This window comes from Rhincodon typus, chromosome 36, assembly GCF_021869965.1.
Source record: "Rhincodon typus isolate 14 chromosome 36, sRhiTyp1.1, whole genome shotgun sequence".
Classification (NCBI taxonomy): Eukaryota; Metazoa; Chordata; class Chondrichthyes; order Orectolobiformes; family Rhincodontidae; genus Rhincodon; species Rhincodon typus.
Window position 1 is genome coordinate 15,540,204 of NC_063367.1, and position 18,443 is coordinate 15,558,646.

The 18,443-nt window shown below is 42.9% G+C and overlaps 1 protein-coding gene across 1 annotated transcript in view; it reads left to right on the top strand.

Moving 5' to 3' along the window:
* The window catches only part of LOC109915832 (synaptotagmin-4), a 25,617-nt gene extending 13,863 nt beyond the window's left edge, over positions 1-11,754 (top strand). The window contains exons 3-5 of the mRNA XM_048617254.1: positions 4,181-4,349; positions 7,057-7,223; positions 9,575-11,754. Coding sequence (XP_048473211.1) covers positions 4,181-4,349; positions 7,057-7,223; positions 9,575-9,724 — 486 coding nt within the window. The 3' untranslated portion in view covers positions 9,725-11,754. The remainder of the gene's footprint in view (positions 1-4,180; positions 4,350-7,056; positions 7,224-9,574) is intronic.
* Positions 11,755-18,443: the final 6,689 nt, after the last annotated feature.

The following is an 18,443-nucleotide window of genomic DNA, read 5'->3' on the forward strand; positions in this document are numbered from 1 at the left end:
GTATGTCTCTATCAAGTCACCTCTTAACCTTCTTCTCTCTAACGAAATCAGCCTCAAGACCCTCAGCCTTTCCTCATAAGACCTTCCCTCCATACCAGGCAACATCCTGGTAAATCTCCTCTGCACCCTTTCCAGTGCTTCCACATCCTTCCTATAATGCGGTGACCAAAACTGTACGCAATACTCCAAGTGCAGCCGCACCAGAGTTTTGTACAGCTGCAACATGACCTCATGGCTCCGAAACTCAATCCCTCTACCAATAAAACCTAACATACTGTACGCCTTCTTAACAACGCTATCAACCTGGGTGGCAACTTTCAGTGATCTATGCACATGGACACCGAGATCTTTCTGCTCATCCACACTACCAAGAATCTTACCATTAGCCCAGTACTCTGTATTCCTGTTACTCCTTCCAAAGTGAATCACCTCACACTTTTCCACATTAAACTCCATTTGCCACCTCTCAGCCCAGCTCTGCAGCTTATCTATGTCCCTCTGTAACCTGCAACATCCTTCCGCACTATCCACAACTCCACTGGTATCATCCGCAAATTTACTAACCCATCCTTCTACGCCCTCATCCAGGTCATTTATAAAAATGACAAACAGCAATGGCCCCAAAACAGATCCTTGAGGTACACCACTAGTAACTGAACTCCAGGATGAACATTTCCCATCAACCACCACCCTCTGTCTTCTTACAGCTAGCCAATTTCTGATCCAAACCGCTAAATCACCCTCAATCCCATGCCTCCGTATTTTCTGCAATAGCCTACCATGGGGAACCTTATCAAACGCTTTACTGAAATCCAAATACACCACATCAACCGCTTTACCCTCATCCACCTGTTTGGTCACCTCCTCGAAGAACTCAATAAGGTTTGTGAGGCACGACCTACCCTTCACAAAACCATGTTGACTATCCCTAATCAAATTATTCCTTTCTAGATGATTATAAATCCTATCTCTTATAATCCTTTCCAACACTTTACCCACAACCGAAGTAAGGCTCACTGGTCTATAATTACCAGGGTTGTCTCTACTCCCCTTCTTGAACAAGGGGACAACATTTGCTAGTCTCCAGTCTTCTGGCACTATTCCTGTAGACAATGACGACATAAAGATCAAAGCCAAAGGCTCTGCAATCTCCTGCCTAGCTTTCCAAAGAATCCTAGGATAAATCCCATCCGGCCCAGGGGACTTATCTATTTTCACACCTTCCAGAATTGCTAACACCTCCTCCTTATGAACCTCAATCTCCACAGATGCTGCCTGACCTGCTGTGATCTCCAGCATCCGCAGTAATGTTCATCTCCTTTCAACTTCCCCCTCTTACCTTAAACCTATGCCCCTTAGGATTTGACATTACTATCCTGGGAAAAAGACTTTGACTATCCAGCCTATCCAAGCCTCTCATACTTTGATATACTTCTGTCAGGTCACCCCTCAGCCTCTGACACACTTGTAAAAACAATCCAAGTTTGTCCAATAATGAGATATAGAGCTGGATGAGCACAGCAGGCCAAGCAGCATCATAAAGAGCCTTCCTGCTCCTATGATGCTGCTTGCCCTGCTGTGTTCATCCAGCTCTACACCTTGTTATCTCAGATTATCCAGCATCTGCAGTTCCTACTATCTCCTAAATTAATCTAGTCCCATTTACCAGCACTTGGCCCATATCCATCTAAACTCTTCCTATTCATACAGCCATCCAGATGCCTTTTAAATGTTGTAATTGTACCAGCCTCCACCACTTCTTGCAGCAGCTCATTCCATACACACACCACACTCTGTGTGAAAAGTTGCCCCTCAGGTCCCTTTTAAATCTTACTTCTATCACTCTAAACCTATGCTGTCTGATTTTGGATTCTCCTACTGTGGGAAGAGACCTTGGCTATTCAACCTATCCATGCCCCTCATGATTTTATAAACCTCTGTAAGGTCACCCCTCAGCCTCTGCCACTCCAGGGAAAATAGCCCCAGTCTATTCAGCCTCTCCCTGTAGCTCAAACTCTCCTACCCTGGCAACATCTTTGTGAATCTTTTTTGAACTCCTTCAAGTTTCACGACATATTTCTCAAACTATATTTTCTAAGTTCATTGCTAAGACTTCCTTCATAAAAAATTACAGCAACTCCCTGATGACTGATGTGAAGCTAATTGACCTGCAGTTCCCAGACTCACATTCCCATCTTACTGGAATTGTGATGTTATATTTGCTAACTTCCAATCTGCTGTGATGTTCCAGAATCGATAGAATTTCAGGTAACCATAGCCAGAACATCCATTAACTCTACAGCTCTGTCATTCAGAACCCAAGGATTTAGATCTTGGAGATTTGTCAGATTTTAGTCCCTTGAGTTTTCTCTAATGCTTTTGCTCTACTAATATTAATTTCCTTACTCTTATTAGCTCCTGCAGGTAGATTTATGGTAGTAATTTGTGTCTTCCTGTATGAAGACAGCTAAAAATATTTGCTCAATGCTTGTGCCATAGTGGTTCAGTGATTACCACTCCTGTCTCACAGCTCCAGGCACCCTGGTTCAATTACAGCCTCAGACAACTATCTGTGTGAAGATTGTATGTTCTCCCCCTGTCTGCACAGGTCCCTTCTGGGTGCTCTGGTTTCCTCCCACAGTCCAAAGATGTGCAGATTAGGTGGATTGGCCATGCTAAATTGCCCATAGTGTCTAGGGATGTGTAGGTTGGGTGAATTAGCCATGGGAAATACATGGTTATGGGGCTAGGGTAGGGGGGGTGAGTCTTTGTGGGATGTTCTCTGAAGAATTGGTGTGGACTTTTTGGGACGAATGGCCTGTTTTCACACTGTAGAGATTCTATAGAAACAAAACCTTATTATTCGCTATAATAATTTCTCCTCGCCAACATTTTAATTTAGCTAGTCTTCCTTTTTTTATACTTGTAGATGCTCTTATAAATCTTTTAGATTCCCAGTTACATTAACACTCATATTCTATCCTTCCCCCATATCAGTTTTTTTTTGGTGGTCCTTTGCTGGTCTGTAAGGAACTCCCGTGTGCTTGCAAAAATTTAAGGCTCTCCTTTTAATCCAATACAATCCTTAACTTCTTCCTTTCTCATTCATCTTTGTCCCAAAGAAGATGAGAGGTGACCTAATAGTTTTTTTTAGGGTGGCAAGAGGGTTTGATAGAGCAGATAGAGAAAAATGTTTCTCCCATGATAATTGGATCAAAAACATGAGGTCATGTATTTAAAATCATTGACAAAAGATTTAAAAGGGGGTTTAAGGTGAAAAGGTTTTTCTTAATTGTCAGGATTTTGAGCCTATTACCTTAAAATGTAGGAAAAGCAGATTTGATAAGTACATTTAGTAGCCAGTACTTGAGTGTGGTTGAACAAAGACATTGTCTTGAAGCTTTTCATCTTGAAGTCATAGAATGACAGAATTCCTACAGTGTGGAAGCAGGCCATTCAGCCTTTTGAGTCTATTTTTAGCATGGCCAGTTGACCTAACCTGCACATCTTTGGACTGTGGGAGGAAACCAGAACACACAGGAAACCCACACAGACATGGGGAGAATATTCAAACTCCACACAGATAGGCACCCAGTGGTGGAATTAAACCCGGGTCCCTGGCACTGTGAGGCAGCAGTGCTAACCACTGAGCCACTGTACCACCCCCTTCAGGACAATTTGTAAGACATTTCTGAGTAGATGGAAAAAACACGTACACACACTGTGTGTGTTTTAACTGAACAAAATTATTTGATTCACTTTTCAGGGAATTGCCTCTACCAATCAGAATCAACCTGCTTGGTATAAAATCTAAACATAGTTGGAAGTTAACTGTCAATTATTGTCAAACTTGTGCATTCTCCATGACAGCACCTTCACCAATAGGATCCAATCAGCACTCAACTGTCATACAGTATAAATGTTGTTTTCCCTTACATTGGTATTTCTTGCAAATTATCCTGAAGAGTTCAAGGCAAAACATTTCAATAAATGTATCCTTTCTCACTCAGAGGCAAGTAATTTTACAAGCAACTTAAGAAGATGAGGGTAACAGACTAAACATGGGTCTAAACATGATGGATGCTTGAAGGAACCACCACAGGCACAATGGGCCAAATGGCCTCTTTCCTTTAAGTTTTAATGTTTCTCTGATAACTAATTGGCTTTGCCTTATTTTCAGTGTCTCAGCTCCCAGGATGTGGTGAGTCCCTCTAGCAGCACGGGACAAACCAAATTGTTGGGCCAGCTCTTCATCCTGCTTCAGTATCAGACCCTAGCTAACCGGATCAAGGTCATGGTTCGAAAGGCTGAGTCTTTGGCCAGGCTGACCCGCATGCCAGGATCACCAGGTGAGGTGTTGCAGGGAGATCTAACCGTGGGGGTTTACATTCTTACAGGTCGTTGACAGCATTCGTCATTCAACACATTTGCACGGGGCATTGTGAGCCTTCCTGAGTCCTGTACATGGAAATAGAATGGAAGTCAGAGCAATGCTTCGAGCTGTTTGGCTTTGACTTGGAACTATAACTTTTAAAATGTTGATGCTGCAAAATTAAAATCCCTTCTTTCCTTCGATGGCCAGGAGCTGTGTGATGCTGGTTTTCTTTCAATGATGTTATGGGCCAGACCAAACCCCTTTAAAATATATCAAGGAAATAGCCTAGACCCTAACTTCTATTTTGTTTACAGGCAAGTATAAGACGCTGTGTTCCAGATGTGATTTGATTGGTCAAACTACTAGGCTTTAGGCAAAACACACTTATTCTTACTTTACAGTTCAAATACAAACAAAAGAAGAATAATTGGTATAACTTTAACTCTATTGGAAAACGTACAGAATAATAGATTATTTAACAACTAAACAGTAACTGTTCCAATATAGTAATATCCCATAAACACACCCATGGCAAATGCGAATTCAGTAAAATAGATTGTCTCACATTCAATGTTTCTCCAATCCAGGAGGAAAGAACACAGCAAGAGAAAATTCTGGTAGAGAGAGGTATTGCAGTTTCCACAACCAAATTCCAAACCTCAACAACTGAAAACTAAACTCAAAACCCCTGGTTGTGTGGGAGCCTGACTCCACCCATTCATGCCTCTTCTATTGTCCGAGCTTTTAAGAAAACCCAGGACCTCTCAAGCTGTTTATTTTACTGGCTTCAAAGAGACAGCTTGGTACCTCTTTCTTAAAACCTCTCTCAAAAAAATTCCAGAACAAAATATACCTCTTAAAGCCATAATATCATCATATGAGCTTTATTATTAATGCAGTAATCTCCCCGGTATCTGGCTTGCACAGGTAATGGGGAGTGCTGGATAGTTAAATCAGCTGGAGATATATGAGTATGGGCTGGCAGAACCTGACTCGTTGCTGTCATGATGTAAATGTGCACCTTAAAACCGAGTGGCTAGGACTGCTCAGAAATACTGGGTACCTGACTATAATACATGATTCTGCCTTTATTGATGAGGGCAATCTTGAACTAGCTTTAATAAAGCATCTGATCCATTATTCCCTTCCAACAGCTAATGCAGTACAGTGCCCATTATCCAAGCATCCAGAATTATCCTTTTGGATGTCTGATACTGATTGCATGAGAGCTGTGCTTTCAGTTGCTCTGATGCAGGCGTCAGTTCCTGCAGCAAGATCATGCACGTAAGCAAACCTGTTTCTACAACAAAACGTCTGCTTAAAACCCTCCTCGGAGTGTGTGTATGTGTGTGTGCATGTGGGTGTGCGTGTATGCGTACATTTGTGTGTGTGTATGTAAGTGTGTCTGTGCGCACACGTACGTGTGTGTATGTGTGCGCGCGTACATACGCGCGTGTGTGTATTTGTATGTGTGTGTACGTATGGTGTGTGTATGTGTTTTTACATGTGTATGTGTGCATGTGTCTATGTGTGTGTATGTATGTGTGTGAAGTGAGTGTGTGTATGTATGTGTGTGAATGTGCGCGTGAGTGCGCGAATTTGTCTATGCATGTATGTATGTGTGAATGTGTGTGTGTGCGTATATGAGTGTGTGTACATGTGTATGTGTGTGTGTGTATGTGTGTACATGTGTGTGTGTCTGTATATGTTTGTATGTGTGTGTGTCTGGCACTTGGGGCCACCCATTAAGAGGCAACAAAGGTTTCAGGAGCACGGACTCATATTTGAACTCTGACCCCACTGGGAGCTGCTACTTTTCAAATGTGGGTGTAATCCAATAAGCTGTGAGGTCTAGTCATTGATATAACAGAACCTGCTAAACCATAGATGCCTCATTGGTTTTGGTGCCTACTGTTTGAATCCCAAACCTGCTCAACAACTGGCCCATCCTCAGCACCTTCCTGTTTGGGGACACAAGCAGAAAATGTTTGGCACACACTGCTCTAAAGTCGATGGCCTAGGAAGGATTGTCCTCTTCCTGACTTTGGGACAACCCTTTGTGTTTCTCGCAAAAGTAACTCCTGCATTCAAAATTCTCGCCAACTCGGATAGAGCAGCGTGGAAGTTCACAGCCTGCTTCATAAATGTGAAAAACAACTTAGTTCAGTCAAACATCCCAGGGAAGCTTCATGGGAACATTATTGAGCAAATTCTGAGCGTTAGTCAAGTAGGGCTGTCTGAAGACCAGGGATCCAAATGCTTGGTACAAGGGTTAGGTCTTAAGGAGAGGCCGCACCAGTAAAGGAAAGAGGTGGAGAGGTTCAAAGAGGTAATTCCTGAAGTTGTGGCCAAGACTGTTTGAGGCCCTGCCATCAATCAAGAAAATCAAGAATGAGCAAGAGACCATTTTACACAAAAGTTCAAACACAGAGTGTTTATTTTAAAAAAATCTCAGCAGATTTTAATCCTCTCCACCTGAAAGTGTTGTCTTCTCTCTTGGGGTCAATGCTTGAGCATGATCATCTGTTAGTACTCCATCAGAGTGACCATTACTGATGCAAGGAGAGAATGTTACAGTGTGGGGTAGGTCTATTTATGGACATGGCCATCAATCAGTATTTTGCCATTAATTGTACATTCCTTCATCTTCAAAATGCTCATATTCCTGTGTTTCTTTGCAGATCATTATGTCATTATAAATCTCTACCAAGATGGTAAGGTACTTTCAACCAAGGAAACCAAGACATCAAGCGGCTATAACCCCGTGTGGAATGCACCATTTCTGTTTGACGTACCTTCAGGAGATATTGAAAGCCTACAGCTCTCTCTGGAGTTTATAGTCATGCAGGTAAGGTCGGGTCAAACTTTGCACTTTTGACTGACTCATCACTTCTAACAGAGTCATGCCCTGTACTAGGCCTTTACAGGCAGGGTAAGCTCCTGAGGCCAGGACACTCAAATCATTAAGGTACGGCTGTAAAGGAGAGATGGTGAGCCTGATATTGTGAAACCCCACAATCAAGAAGACCAAACCGATCTTGTGCAGTACCCCTAATGAGTGGAATGCTGCAATCAGCTCTCACTGTTTCTCCTTCTGAATATTACAGTCTGAGGAAGGGTAGTTAGAGTTGAGAACAGAGTTCAGAAACTTGTCTCGAGAACATGAATCTTGCTGAAATGGGAGACGGATTGCTGAAGCTTTTCCTCTTGCACTCTTCAGGTCAAATGCCAAATTTCTAATGGTCACAGCAATCTATATGAGAGGAGTAGAGGATGCTGATAGGTTGGCAAGTCTACTCTAATTGGCTGAGTGTTGTCGTAGAGAAACAAATAGGTAATTATAGGCTCTCCAAGCTCCTGGGTAATTCAAAAAGTTACAAGATTTGAACATAGTCCTTCTGTTTAAATGGTTATGAATGCATGCCTTTTTTTATATCCCCAGAGGGCAATTAAACATCAAACACATTGTTGTAGGCCTGGAGTCAGATGTTTTTATGACTAATGAGTCTGGAGTCACGTGTAGATCATACCAAGTAAGGATGGCAGTTTTTTGCCCCAAAAGACGTTAGTGAACAAGATGGTTTCGCTGACAATTGACTATGATTCTGTGGTCATCATTAAACATCATTAGAGGGGGCAGCACAGTGGCTCAGTGGTTAGCACTGCTGCTTCACTGTGCCAGGGACCCGGGTTTGATTCCACCCTCGGATGACTGTCTGTGTGGAGTTTGCACGTTCTCCCTGTGGGTTTCCTCTGGGTGCTCTGTTTGCCTTCCACAGTCCAAGGATGTGCAGGTTAGGGTGGATTGACCATGCTAAATCACCTCATAGTGTCCAGGGATGTGCAGGCTAGGTGAATTAGCTATTGGAAATATAGGGATAGAATAGGGTGAGGATCTGGGTGGGCTGTTCTTCAGAGGGTCAATATGGACTTGATGGGCTAAATGGCCTGCTTCCACAATTCTATGAACCCTTGACTCTAGATTTTTATTGAATTCAAATCATTGGGCATACTGGGATTCAAATCCTGTTTCCCAGAATTTTACCCTGGTCTCTGGGTGTCTAACCACTAGGTTATTGCACCCCCTGAATAAGCCATATTACAATCGCAATTGATTGTCTTCAGTGGGTTATTAGTGTAGCTATAGGCGCACTCAGGACTGTTTAGCAATTGCTGTGGAACCACAGCCAATAGTCTGGCATTCTGTTTGTTCAGATGAATGCAACACATCACTTTCCAGCAAGATTCAGACAGTGGAATCACATTACAATCCTGCAAGAATAAAGGTCCTAGATGGCAGGATGCAGATATTAACTAATGGAATAGAGTTATCTCGTAATTGTTGAATTAAAGATGTAGGCTTTTCATTAAGAATCTGAAGCAGCCAAGTAACTGATTCATAGCAGACACAGTTTGCTGGTTTCATATGGTCACTTTGCTGCTGAAACATCAGTCCATCAAGTATCAGATTGTTCGTGACAGAATATTATTGCCAGTTTCAAATAGATTACTCAGATGACAAAAATCTGCTTTTTGCTCACATAGAGTCGTAGAGTCAGAGAGATGTATAGCACAGAAATAGACCCTTTGGTCCAACTCATCCATGCCCACCAGATATCCTGAATAAATCTAGTCCCATTTGCCAGCATTTGGCCCATATCCCTCTAAACACTTCCTATTCATATACTCATCCAGATGCCTTTTCAATGTTGTAATTGTTCCTGCCTCCACCACTTCCTGTGGCAGCTCATTCCATGCATGCACCACCCTCTACGTGAGAAAGTTGCCCCTTAGGACCCTTCTAAATCTTTCCCCTCTTACCTTAAACCTATGCCCTCTAGTTTTGGACTCCCCTACCCCTGGACAAAAGACCTTGTCTATTTACCCTATCCATGCCCCTTCTGATTGTATAAACCTATCTAAGGTCACCCTTCAGCCTCTGATGCTCCAAGGAAAAAACCCCCGTCTATTCAGCCTCTCCCTATAGCTCAAACACTCCAACCCCAGCAACATCCTTGTAAATCCTTGCTGAAGCCTTTCAAGTTTAACAACATCTTTCCTATAGAAGGGAGACTGGAACAGAACACAGTATTCTATGGAGGCCCTCACCAATGTCCCGTACAGTCACAATATGACATCCCAGCTCCACTCAATGCACTGACCAATGAATGTTGATGAATATTGTTTTTGAATGTCCAGAGTCGCATTTACACCCGAAGTGGAGTTCTCGGCCGCGTGGTGATTGGGTCAAATGCTTCAGAGACGGGAAGAACGCATTGGAGGGAGATGTCGAGTCGGGGGCACGTGGAATCTGCCAGGTGGCATACCATACAGCCAGACACTTTCTAGACCACCCTCACACACACATCTGTTCTGTCACCCCTACCACTGTCCCTTAACTGTTCGATGAAATGTAATAATATGTACGAAAATCCCAATGTCCATTAGGAGCTTGGTGTTGCCGGAGCACAGTCAGTGGTTCCAGATATTACACGCTCATTTCAAGGCCGCCATTTTTTTCACAGATGGCCTGTTGCTAAGGGATACGTGATAAGTTGAGGCAGTTTCAGTGTTGATCTGAGAGATTCTCAGTCTGTAGTGTGAGCCCATTGACCTCGAGGTACACTTCGCCTGTCCTACACTGGGACAAAGGAAAACTGAGAACTGCTTAAAAAAACTTTCTTTAAAAAATAATGTGAAATATATATTCCTCCTGCAGGAAAGCCGCAACAACAACACAAACTGATTCAACTTATTAAAATATTTCAAGGAGCTTAATATGCAAGTGTTATCAACCCATATTGACACCAAATCACAACTGGAGATATCAAGCCAGATACAAGGAGATAGGTTTTTGGGAGCATCCTAAAGGGGAAAAAAAAACCAAGTTGGAGAGGTTTAGGGAGGGAAATTCTACAGTTTGGAATTTGTGTAGCTCAAGGCCTGGTGAGACAATAAAAAATGAGGGGTTTTGAAAGTAATGGAGGAGCATTATTATTGTCACATATACCTAGGTACAGTGAAAAGTTTTGTTTTGCCTGCGGTGCAGGCAGATCATAACATACAAAGATCAAAGGGTGATTGGACAGAGCAAGGAATACAAAGTTACAGTTGCACGAAAAGTAAGATCAGCATTAGCAGGAAAGAAGCTGTTCATGAACCTGGTGGTATGTGTGTTTAAGCTCTTGTATCTTCTGCCTGATGGAAGAGGGTAGAAGAGATTATAAGGAAAGGCCAGTGGTAAGGATGTCTGCAGAGAACCTGCAGAGGGATATAGACAAGTTATACAAGTGGCCGAAAACTAGGATGGAATATAACATAAGAAAATGTGAGGTTATGCACTTTGGCAGCAAGAATAGAAATGCTGTCTATTATTTAATTGAAGACAAACTGCAGTAAGTTGCAGCACAGAGGGATATTGGGAGTCCTTGTGCATAAATACCAAAAAGCCAGCATTGAAGTTCAAAGGGTAATAGGGCAGTTTGTATGTTGGCCTTAATTTCGAAAGGAATGGAATGTAAAATTAGGGAAGATCTGCTAACCCTATACAAAGCACTAGCTAGACCACACCTTTGTTTATCTCGGGGAAGACGTATTGGCATTAGAGGCAGTCGAGAGAAAATTCACGAGTTGGATCCTGGGTCTAGAGGGATTTTGTTATGACGAGAGGCTGAGCCTGCATTCACTAGAATTTAGAAAAATGAGAGCCAACCTTATTGAAATGTACAAGATTCTTATGGGACTTGCCAGGGTGGATGCAGAAAGATTAACTCCCCTGTGGGAGAGTCTAGAACTAGAACACATCATCTCAGGATGAGGGCTGCTCCCGTTAGGACAGAGATGAGGAGGAATTTCTTCTAGCCATGGATAGGGAATCTGTCCCATTCTTTATCACAGGGGGCTGTCGAGGCCATGTCTTTAAGTATGTTCGAGGCTGTGTTTGACAGATTTTTAGTCAGGAAGGGTATCGAGGGTTATAAGAAAAAGGCAGGAAAGTTGAATTGAGGATTATCAGATCAGGCATGGTCTCACTGGATGGTGGAGCAGACTCATCAGGCTGAATGGCCTGCTTCTGCTCCTACATCTTTAGGGTTCTGTTTTAGACTTGGAGGAGATTAGAGAGACAGTGTTGGGATTAGGAGTCAAAAAGCCACAGAGGAATTTGAAAACGAAAGTAATATGAGGAATGGTCGAGAACTTTGGGTCTGTACTTGATGGAGTTTAGAAGGATGGGGGGAGGTGGGAGGGAGACCTCATTGAACTTTACAGAGTAGAGAGAACTGGATAAATAGGACGTGGAGAAGATGTTTCCACTAGTAGGAAGGACTAGGATCTGAGGGCACAGCCTCAGAGTGAAGGGGTGACCCTCTAGAACTGAGATGAGGAGGAATTTCTTCAGCCAGAGGGTGGTGAATCTGTGGAACTTATTGCTACAGAAGGCTGTCCTGAGTATATTTAAGATAGAGATAGACTGGTTCTTGATTAGTAAGGGGATCAAGGGTTATAGGGAGAAAGCAGAGAATGGCGTTGAGAAACATATCAGCCATGATCGAATGGCAGAGCAGTCTTGATGGACTGAATGGCTTAATTTTGCTCCTATATCTTATGGTCTTACAGTATTGTGGAAAGAAACATTTTAGAATTGAGCTTTTACTGGAATGGAAGCCAATATAGCTAAGCAAGCACAAGGGCAATGGGTAAGCCTTGGAGGATTCACTCCAGTGAACGAACCCAATCTTATGTAGGGCAGAAGCTGAGTGACCAGATTGACCCCCACTTCTTGAGACTGTGTGCGATGCTTAACCTTAAACCCAACCCTATCGCGGTGAAAGTTTCCCCATTAAAACGTCAATGCTATCACAAAACAACGCAGACATGGCATTTCACAGGAGGGTTACCTTCCAACATCTGACACCAAACTTCATTATGTATCATATTTTTGAGTGCAGGAGCAATGTAGTCCTGTTTCAGTTGGTTAGAACACTGGTGAGACTGAATTCGGAGGGCTGTATGCAGTCCTGGTCCCCTCACCTAACGAAGGATGTGTTTTCTCTCGGAGGAGTGCAGCAGAGGTTCAGCAGACTGGTTCCTCGATTGTCCAACAAGGCCAGATTAAGGAGATTAGGTCTATATTTGAAAAATTGAGAGACAATCTGATAGAATCTTACAAGAAACTTAAAAGAGGCAGATAGTTTCCCCAGTTGTGGGATTTAGAACCTTGTGGCAGAGGTAAGGAGGAAATCCAATCTAGAATAAAAGACTAAGACTCAATGAGACATCGAGGACAGAGGCAAGGAAGAACCTCTTCACTCAGAGGATGGTGAATCTTTGGAATTCTCTACCCCTGAGAGACTGTGGAGACTCAATCATTGTATATGTTAAAGACGGAGATTGATAGATTTCTAGTTACTTGTGACTTTAAGGATGGATGTTCAGGCTCAAGGGGCTGAATGGCCTGGATTTGTTATGTCCAACTGACCTGAGGTAAACGTTCATCCTTACAATAAGAGACTGCACACACATTCAAGCATGGAATGTCATCGTTTCAAATATCATTTATCAACAAATGAGAACATTTTAAGAACTGCTGCCAGAGCAGGTGGACATTTCCATCTATCTCCTCATTTCGAACAGTGACATTTGGGTGGGTGTAAGTCCATCATTAACTGTAGCAGCTTTATAGCATCACAGTTAGCATCACAGCGGTGTGCCTTAGATGCAATGTTTCCTACACTGGGGTTTGTTTGTGTTTGGTGGGAAATTTTCCTCCTGCACTATTTCAAGTGAGATCATGAGCCCTTTTAATTGGTACCAGAAATTGAAAGATAAAATGTTTCACAAAGTCAGTAACTAGTGGAAACATAAATAAACTTAATACGGATATAGATACCAATACTAGCTTCAATTGCACTGTAAAGTTACCATATTCCCAGAGTTAGAAGTCACACGACACCAAGTTATAGTCCAACAGGTTTATTTGAAATCACAAGTTCTCAGAGCACCTGCTGATGAAGTCACTTCACCGAAGCAGCGCTCCGAAAGCTTGTGATTTCAAATAAACCTGTTGGACTGTAACCTGGGGTCGTGTGATTTCTGACCTTGTCCATCCCAGTCCAACACCGGCACCTCCACGTCATAGTCCCAAAGGGCTGCTCTCTCATTAGAGAGAGGTGGTTGTTGGTGAGGTCACCATGTCTCAGGTGAGGTTGAGAAAAAAAAACGTTCTTCACAGTCAGTGCAGGAATTGAACCCGTGCTGTTGCTATCACTGTGCATTGCAGACCAGCCATCTGACCATAGAGTCATTCAGCACAGAGACAGACCCTTCAGTCCGACCCATCCATGCTGACCTATTTTCCCTTCTCAACATGCTGTTGTTGATGGTCTCTAATGCCATTAAGTTAGTTCCACTGACATTTGTATCCATGCTGGCATTCTTGTTAATTTACTAGACGAAAATTCCATCATAAGCTGCCTCTGAGGGCCATTCACATTAAATATAGAGACCTCTTTTGACAAAGAGGCATATAAAGTGACCACATATGTACTGGACTGTACTGTACTGCATTGTCTGCAAGCATTTTGGGAGGAGTTGACTATATTACTTGAAAGAGTCACAGAGAGTTCCTCCTGTTCACAGCCTGTATCTTCCCCAAGTCTTTCAATACCAGTTAAAGTGTGCGTGAAGTGGCTGGTAACATATAAAGTTGATGACCTATTCCACGTTAGGCATAAACTACAGGCAATGTACTATCACAAGCTTTGCTAACGCTCAGAAATATCAACTGTGTTTTTGGATAGAAACTGATATCTAGGAGTCCTTCTATGTGAACCTGATTATCTCAATTAATAAAGTGCATGGCTGTAGTAGGTCTAAGTATGTATGTATATTTGGACTCTTGCTTATAGTTTGCTTTATATTAATATTTTGTGGAAACATTGTCACCCAAATAAATCTTGTGAATGCAAACTAATGCTTTACTCCTTTTGTTTGTCTGTAGAAGCGTCTGAGTAATGCACATCAAATTATGGGCTTTCCATTTTTTGTTCCCTCTTCACCAGGAGGTGCTGAGTCTCATTAGGAAACAGGTCCGTCTTCATTATCTGTGTTCGTGTGCAAGTGGGTACATAGAAATGAACATTAAACATAAGTTCATTGTTGCTTGAGCTGGAGATGTATGGGGTAGTGTAGTAGCAATGACACTAATGGACTAGTAATCCAGAACCCCAGGCTAATGCTCTGAGAAACATAGATTGGAATCTCTATCATGGCTGATGATGAAATTTAAATTCAATAAGAATCTGGAATTAAAAGCTAGCCTAATGCTGATCATGTGGAAACTCATATGGTTCACCGTTGCAGTTTAGGTAAGGAAAGCTACCTTTCACCCTGGTCTGGCCTACATATAACCCACCAGTAATGATAGCCAATAAGTTACTCAGTTAAAGGGCAATAAATGGTGACCTAGCCATGATTGAATTTTTTAAAAAAACTTCCTGCAGAAACTAGCTTCTATAAAGATGTGATAGCACTAGAGGGGGTACAGAGGAGGTTTATCAGGATGGAGAAACTAACATATAAGAAGTACCTAGATAGGTTTGGATTGTTTAGAGCAGAGAAGACTTGGTGTGGGGGGGTTCATGATTGTGGTGTATAAGTTTATGGGGGGGGGGGGAGCATGGACAGGGTGAATAGAGAGCAGATGATAGCAAAAACTGCAGATGCTGTAGTCAAAGTGAATACAGTATGGAGCTGGAGGAGCACTGCAGGTCAGGCAGCATCAGAGGAGCAGGAAAGCTGATGTTTCGGGTCCTGATGTTCCTGCTCCTCTGATGCTGCCTGACCTGCTGTGTTTCTCCAGCTCCACAGCGAATAGAGAGCAGCTGTTTCCTTTGCTTGAGGTGTCAATCATGAGGGGGCACAATTCTATGGTAAGGGGCAGGAGATTCAGAGGGAATTTTTGAAAAGTCGTTTTCACTCAGAGGGAGTTGGGAATCTAGATTGGAATGCATGGGAAGATAGTGGAGGCTGGAAACCTTACAACCTTTAAAAATATTTTGACAAGCACTTGAATATCACAGCATTCAAGGATATGGGATAAGTGCAGGAAATTGGGATTAGCACGCCTTTACTGGTAGTTCTGTCGGTGCAGAATCAATGGGCTGAACGGCCTTTTCTGCACTATATGACTCAATATAGGAAGCTAGGAGATAGTGGTATAGTGGATAATGTTAATGGGCTCATAATCCAGAGGCCAGGTTCAGGGAAGCAAATTCACTCCCCACCCCCGTAACAGCTGATGGAATTTAAAGAGAATGATTAAAGTCTGAAATTTAAAGTTAGTCTCCATAAGACTATTAGAAATAGGAACAATGGAGTAGGCTATTCAGCCCCTCGAGCCTGTTCCACCAAAGTCTCAGTAATGGTGACCATGATAACTATCATCAAAACCCTTGTGGTTCACTAATGCCTTTTTAGGAAAGGAAATCAGCCATCCTTACTGCGTCTGGCCTACATGTAACTCCAGATCCACAGAAATATGCTTGACTCTTAAATGCTCTCCAAAATGGCCGAGCAAGCCACTCACTCCAAGGACAATTAGGGATGGGTAACAAATGCTGGTCTTGCAAGTGACACCCACCTCCCATGTAAGAATAAGAGGAACAGAAAATGAGGGACAAGTTGATACTATGTTTTTTTTCCTTTTCTGGTGTTTATGTTAGCCTCCATTCCCTTCTTCTCCATCACCCAACCCCGTCCCCCCCCACACTCCTTAATATAGGGTTTTCACAATAATCAGTGCATTGATCAGTGTTTTGAATGCGGGTCAAAATGGATGCCCGACATTGAGCCAGCCTTGAGTTGTAGAACATTTTGGTTTAGGGAGAGACGGGATCCCTGGGGACTGGAATGCTTCGTTTCCCCCTCTGACCCTATTTTGATTTAACCCCTACCCTCCCCCCTTCACGTTCTTTTCACATAAGCATTGCCATTATCAGGCTTTGCTTGTTACTGGCTCCCATGGCCACGTTTTTCCAGGTGGTGGAAGTATTAAATAAAGTCTTTTGCATGTGGTGTCTTCACTGAGTTCCTGCACTTACTCACAAAAAACACGGGTGGTGTGGGGAAAAATAAGCACTGTTACTGTGCAGCAGTAGTGTGGAGAATATATATATATATACATTAAGAAAAATTCTGGGTTTCCCACAACTGGATGACAGATGACAGGGTGGCACGGTGGCTCAGTGATTAGCACTGCTGCCTCACAGCGCCAGGGTTCAACTCCACCCTCGGGCGACTGTCTGTGCACATTTTGCACATTCTTCCTGTGTCTGCGTGGGTTTCCTGAGTACTCCGGTTTCCTTCCACAGTCCAAAGATGTGCAGGCTAGGTGGATTGGCCATGCTAAATTACCCCATAGTGTTCAGGAATGTGCAGATTAGGTGGGTTATAGGGGGAGATGGGTCTGGATGGGATGCTCTGAGGGTCGGAGTGGACTTGTTGGGCCGAAGGGCCTGTTTCCACACTGTAGGGATCCTATGATTCAGATGAGGAGTCACTGTACCACTGGGTCAGTTAGACAGGCAATCCTTACCTGTACAATGTGTTCTGCCATTCTAGACAGGAAGCTGACCACTGTGGCTCACTTCAAATTTCCAATTCCAGCCTTCAATATCTTGATCACAATAAAAACCCTTGACTTTTGTTGTACCCCCTTTATTGGTCCATTTGGCACACAGCAAATCAATTCTGAATAGATATAATTCAAGACTGCGCTTGCATTTTGTCACTTAAATCATACAATCCCTACAGTGCGGAAAGAGGCCATTTGGCCCATTGATTCTACACCCAGACCCAGGACCCCATCCAATCCCCATATTTCCCATGGCTAACCCACCTAGCTTACACATCCCTAGACACTACAGGCAATTTAGCATGGCTAATTCACCTAACACGCACACCTTTGGACTGTGGGAGGGAACCCATGCAGACTTGAGGAGAATGTGCAAACGCCACACAGATAGTCACCCAAGGCTGGAATTGAACCCAGGTCCCTGGCACTGTGAGCCACTGTGCCACCCATCACATAACCACTGTCACATGAAACAAGGTACAGAGAGATGCCACAACAATGAGGTCATATCAAATGGATCAAAATCATTGAAAACTGGAGAAATGTGTGCTGTTTTACCTCATGGAGTTGGAGGTGAGGGGCATACAATATATCAAAGGGAATAGACAAAGTACAACTAGGAAAACCCTGACTCTTCAGTTTAGATTACCCTCCATTGCACCTCAGATGCAAGAAGAGAAACAATAGTTTGGAGAATTCCTCTCTGACACACACCCCTCTGGTCGTCAGAGTCGATCTCGGAGATCACAAAGATCTTCTACCTTCTACTCTCTTGCTCCAAGATCTCTCATGTCAGTGAAAAGCCTTGAGATGTTTATTTTTCCACAGCCGCATTCACACAAATCTAACTTGCAATTCCACACAGAATCTGTGCGCAAGGACAACTCCGGTCTAGATATATCCCACTCACCATTATATAAAGGAAATATTCAAGCCTGGCATCAGGTTCAGAGAAACATCACAACAACTATCCCATGTATTGAAAAGATTGAAATACAAGACAGGTAATGAACTCTGAGAAATTAGGGCTGTTTCAGTCTTGAAGTGTAATGGCAGGAAGATGTTACAGGATATTGAGTGATACAGGAATGGTAGGTTAACTTTAAGTCACAGTCATTGACTCAAGACCTTTTTACATAAGATGACCCAACATGTACAAAACACAAAAACATGCCCACAAGCCTCCTCTCAGCCCTCAACACTTGTAGATCACAAGAGAAAATCTTAGGCCAGAAAGTAAATGGGACATTGAAATCAAACATTGTACAGCTCTAAATGGAGGTATTGCATGAAAAACACTCGGCTACACAAGACACTAGGCAGTCATGCTCATTCCCCAGGAGAAGAGGGAAGCAAACTGAGATTATTTGCATTTGAAAAGACAAAGTCCGGATGTTCTTTAGTATTTTATCATAAAAGAAACAGCATTCCAGC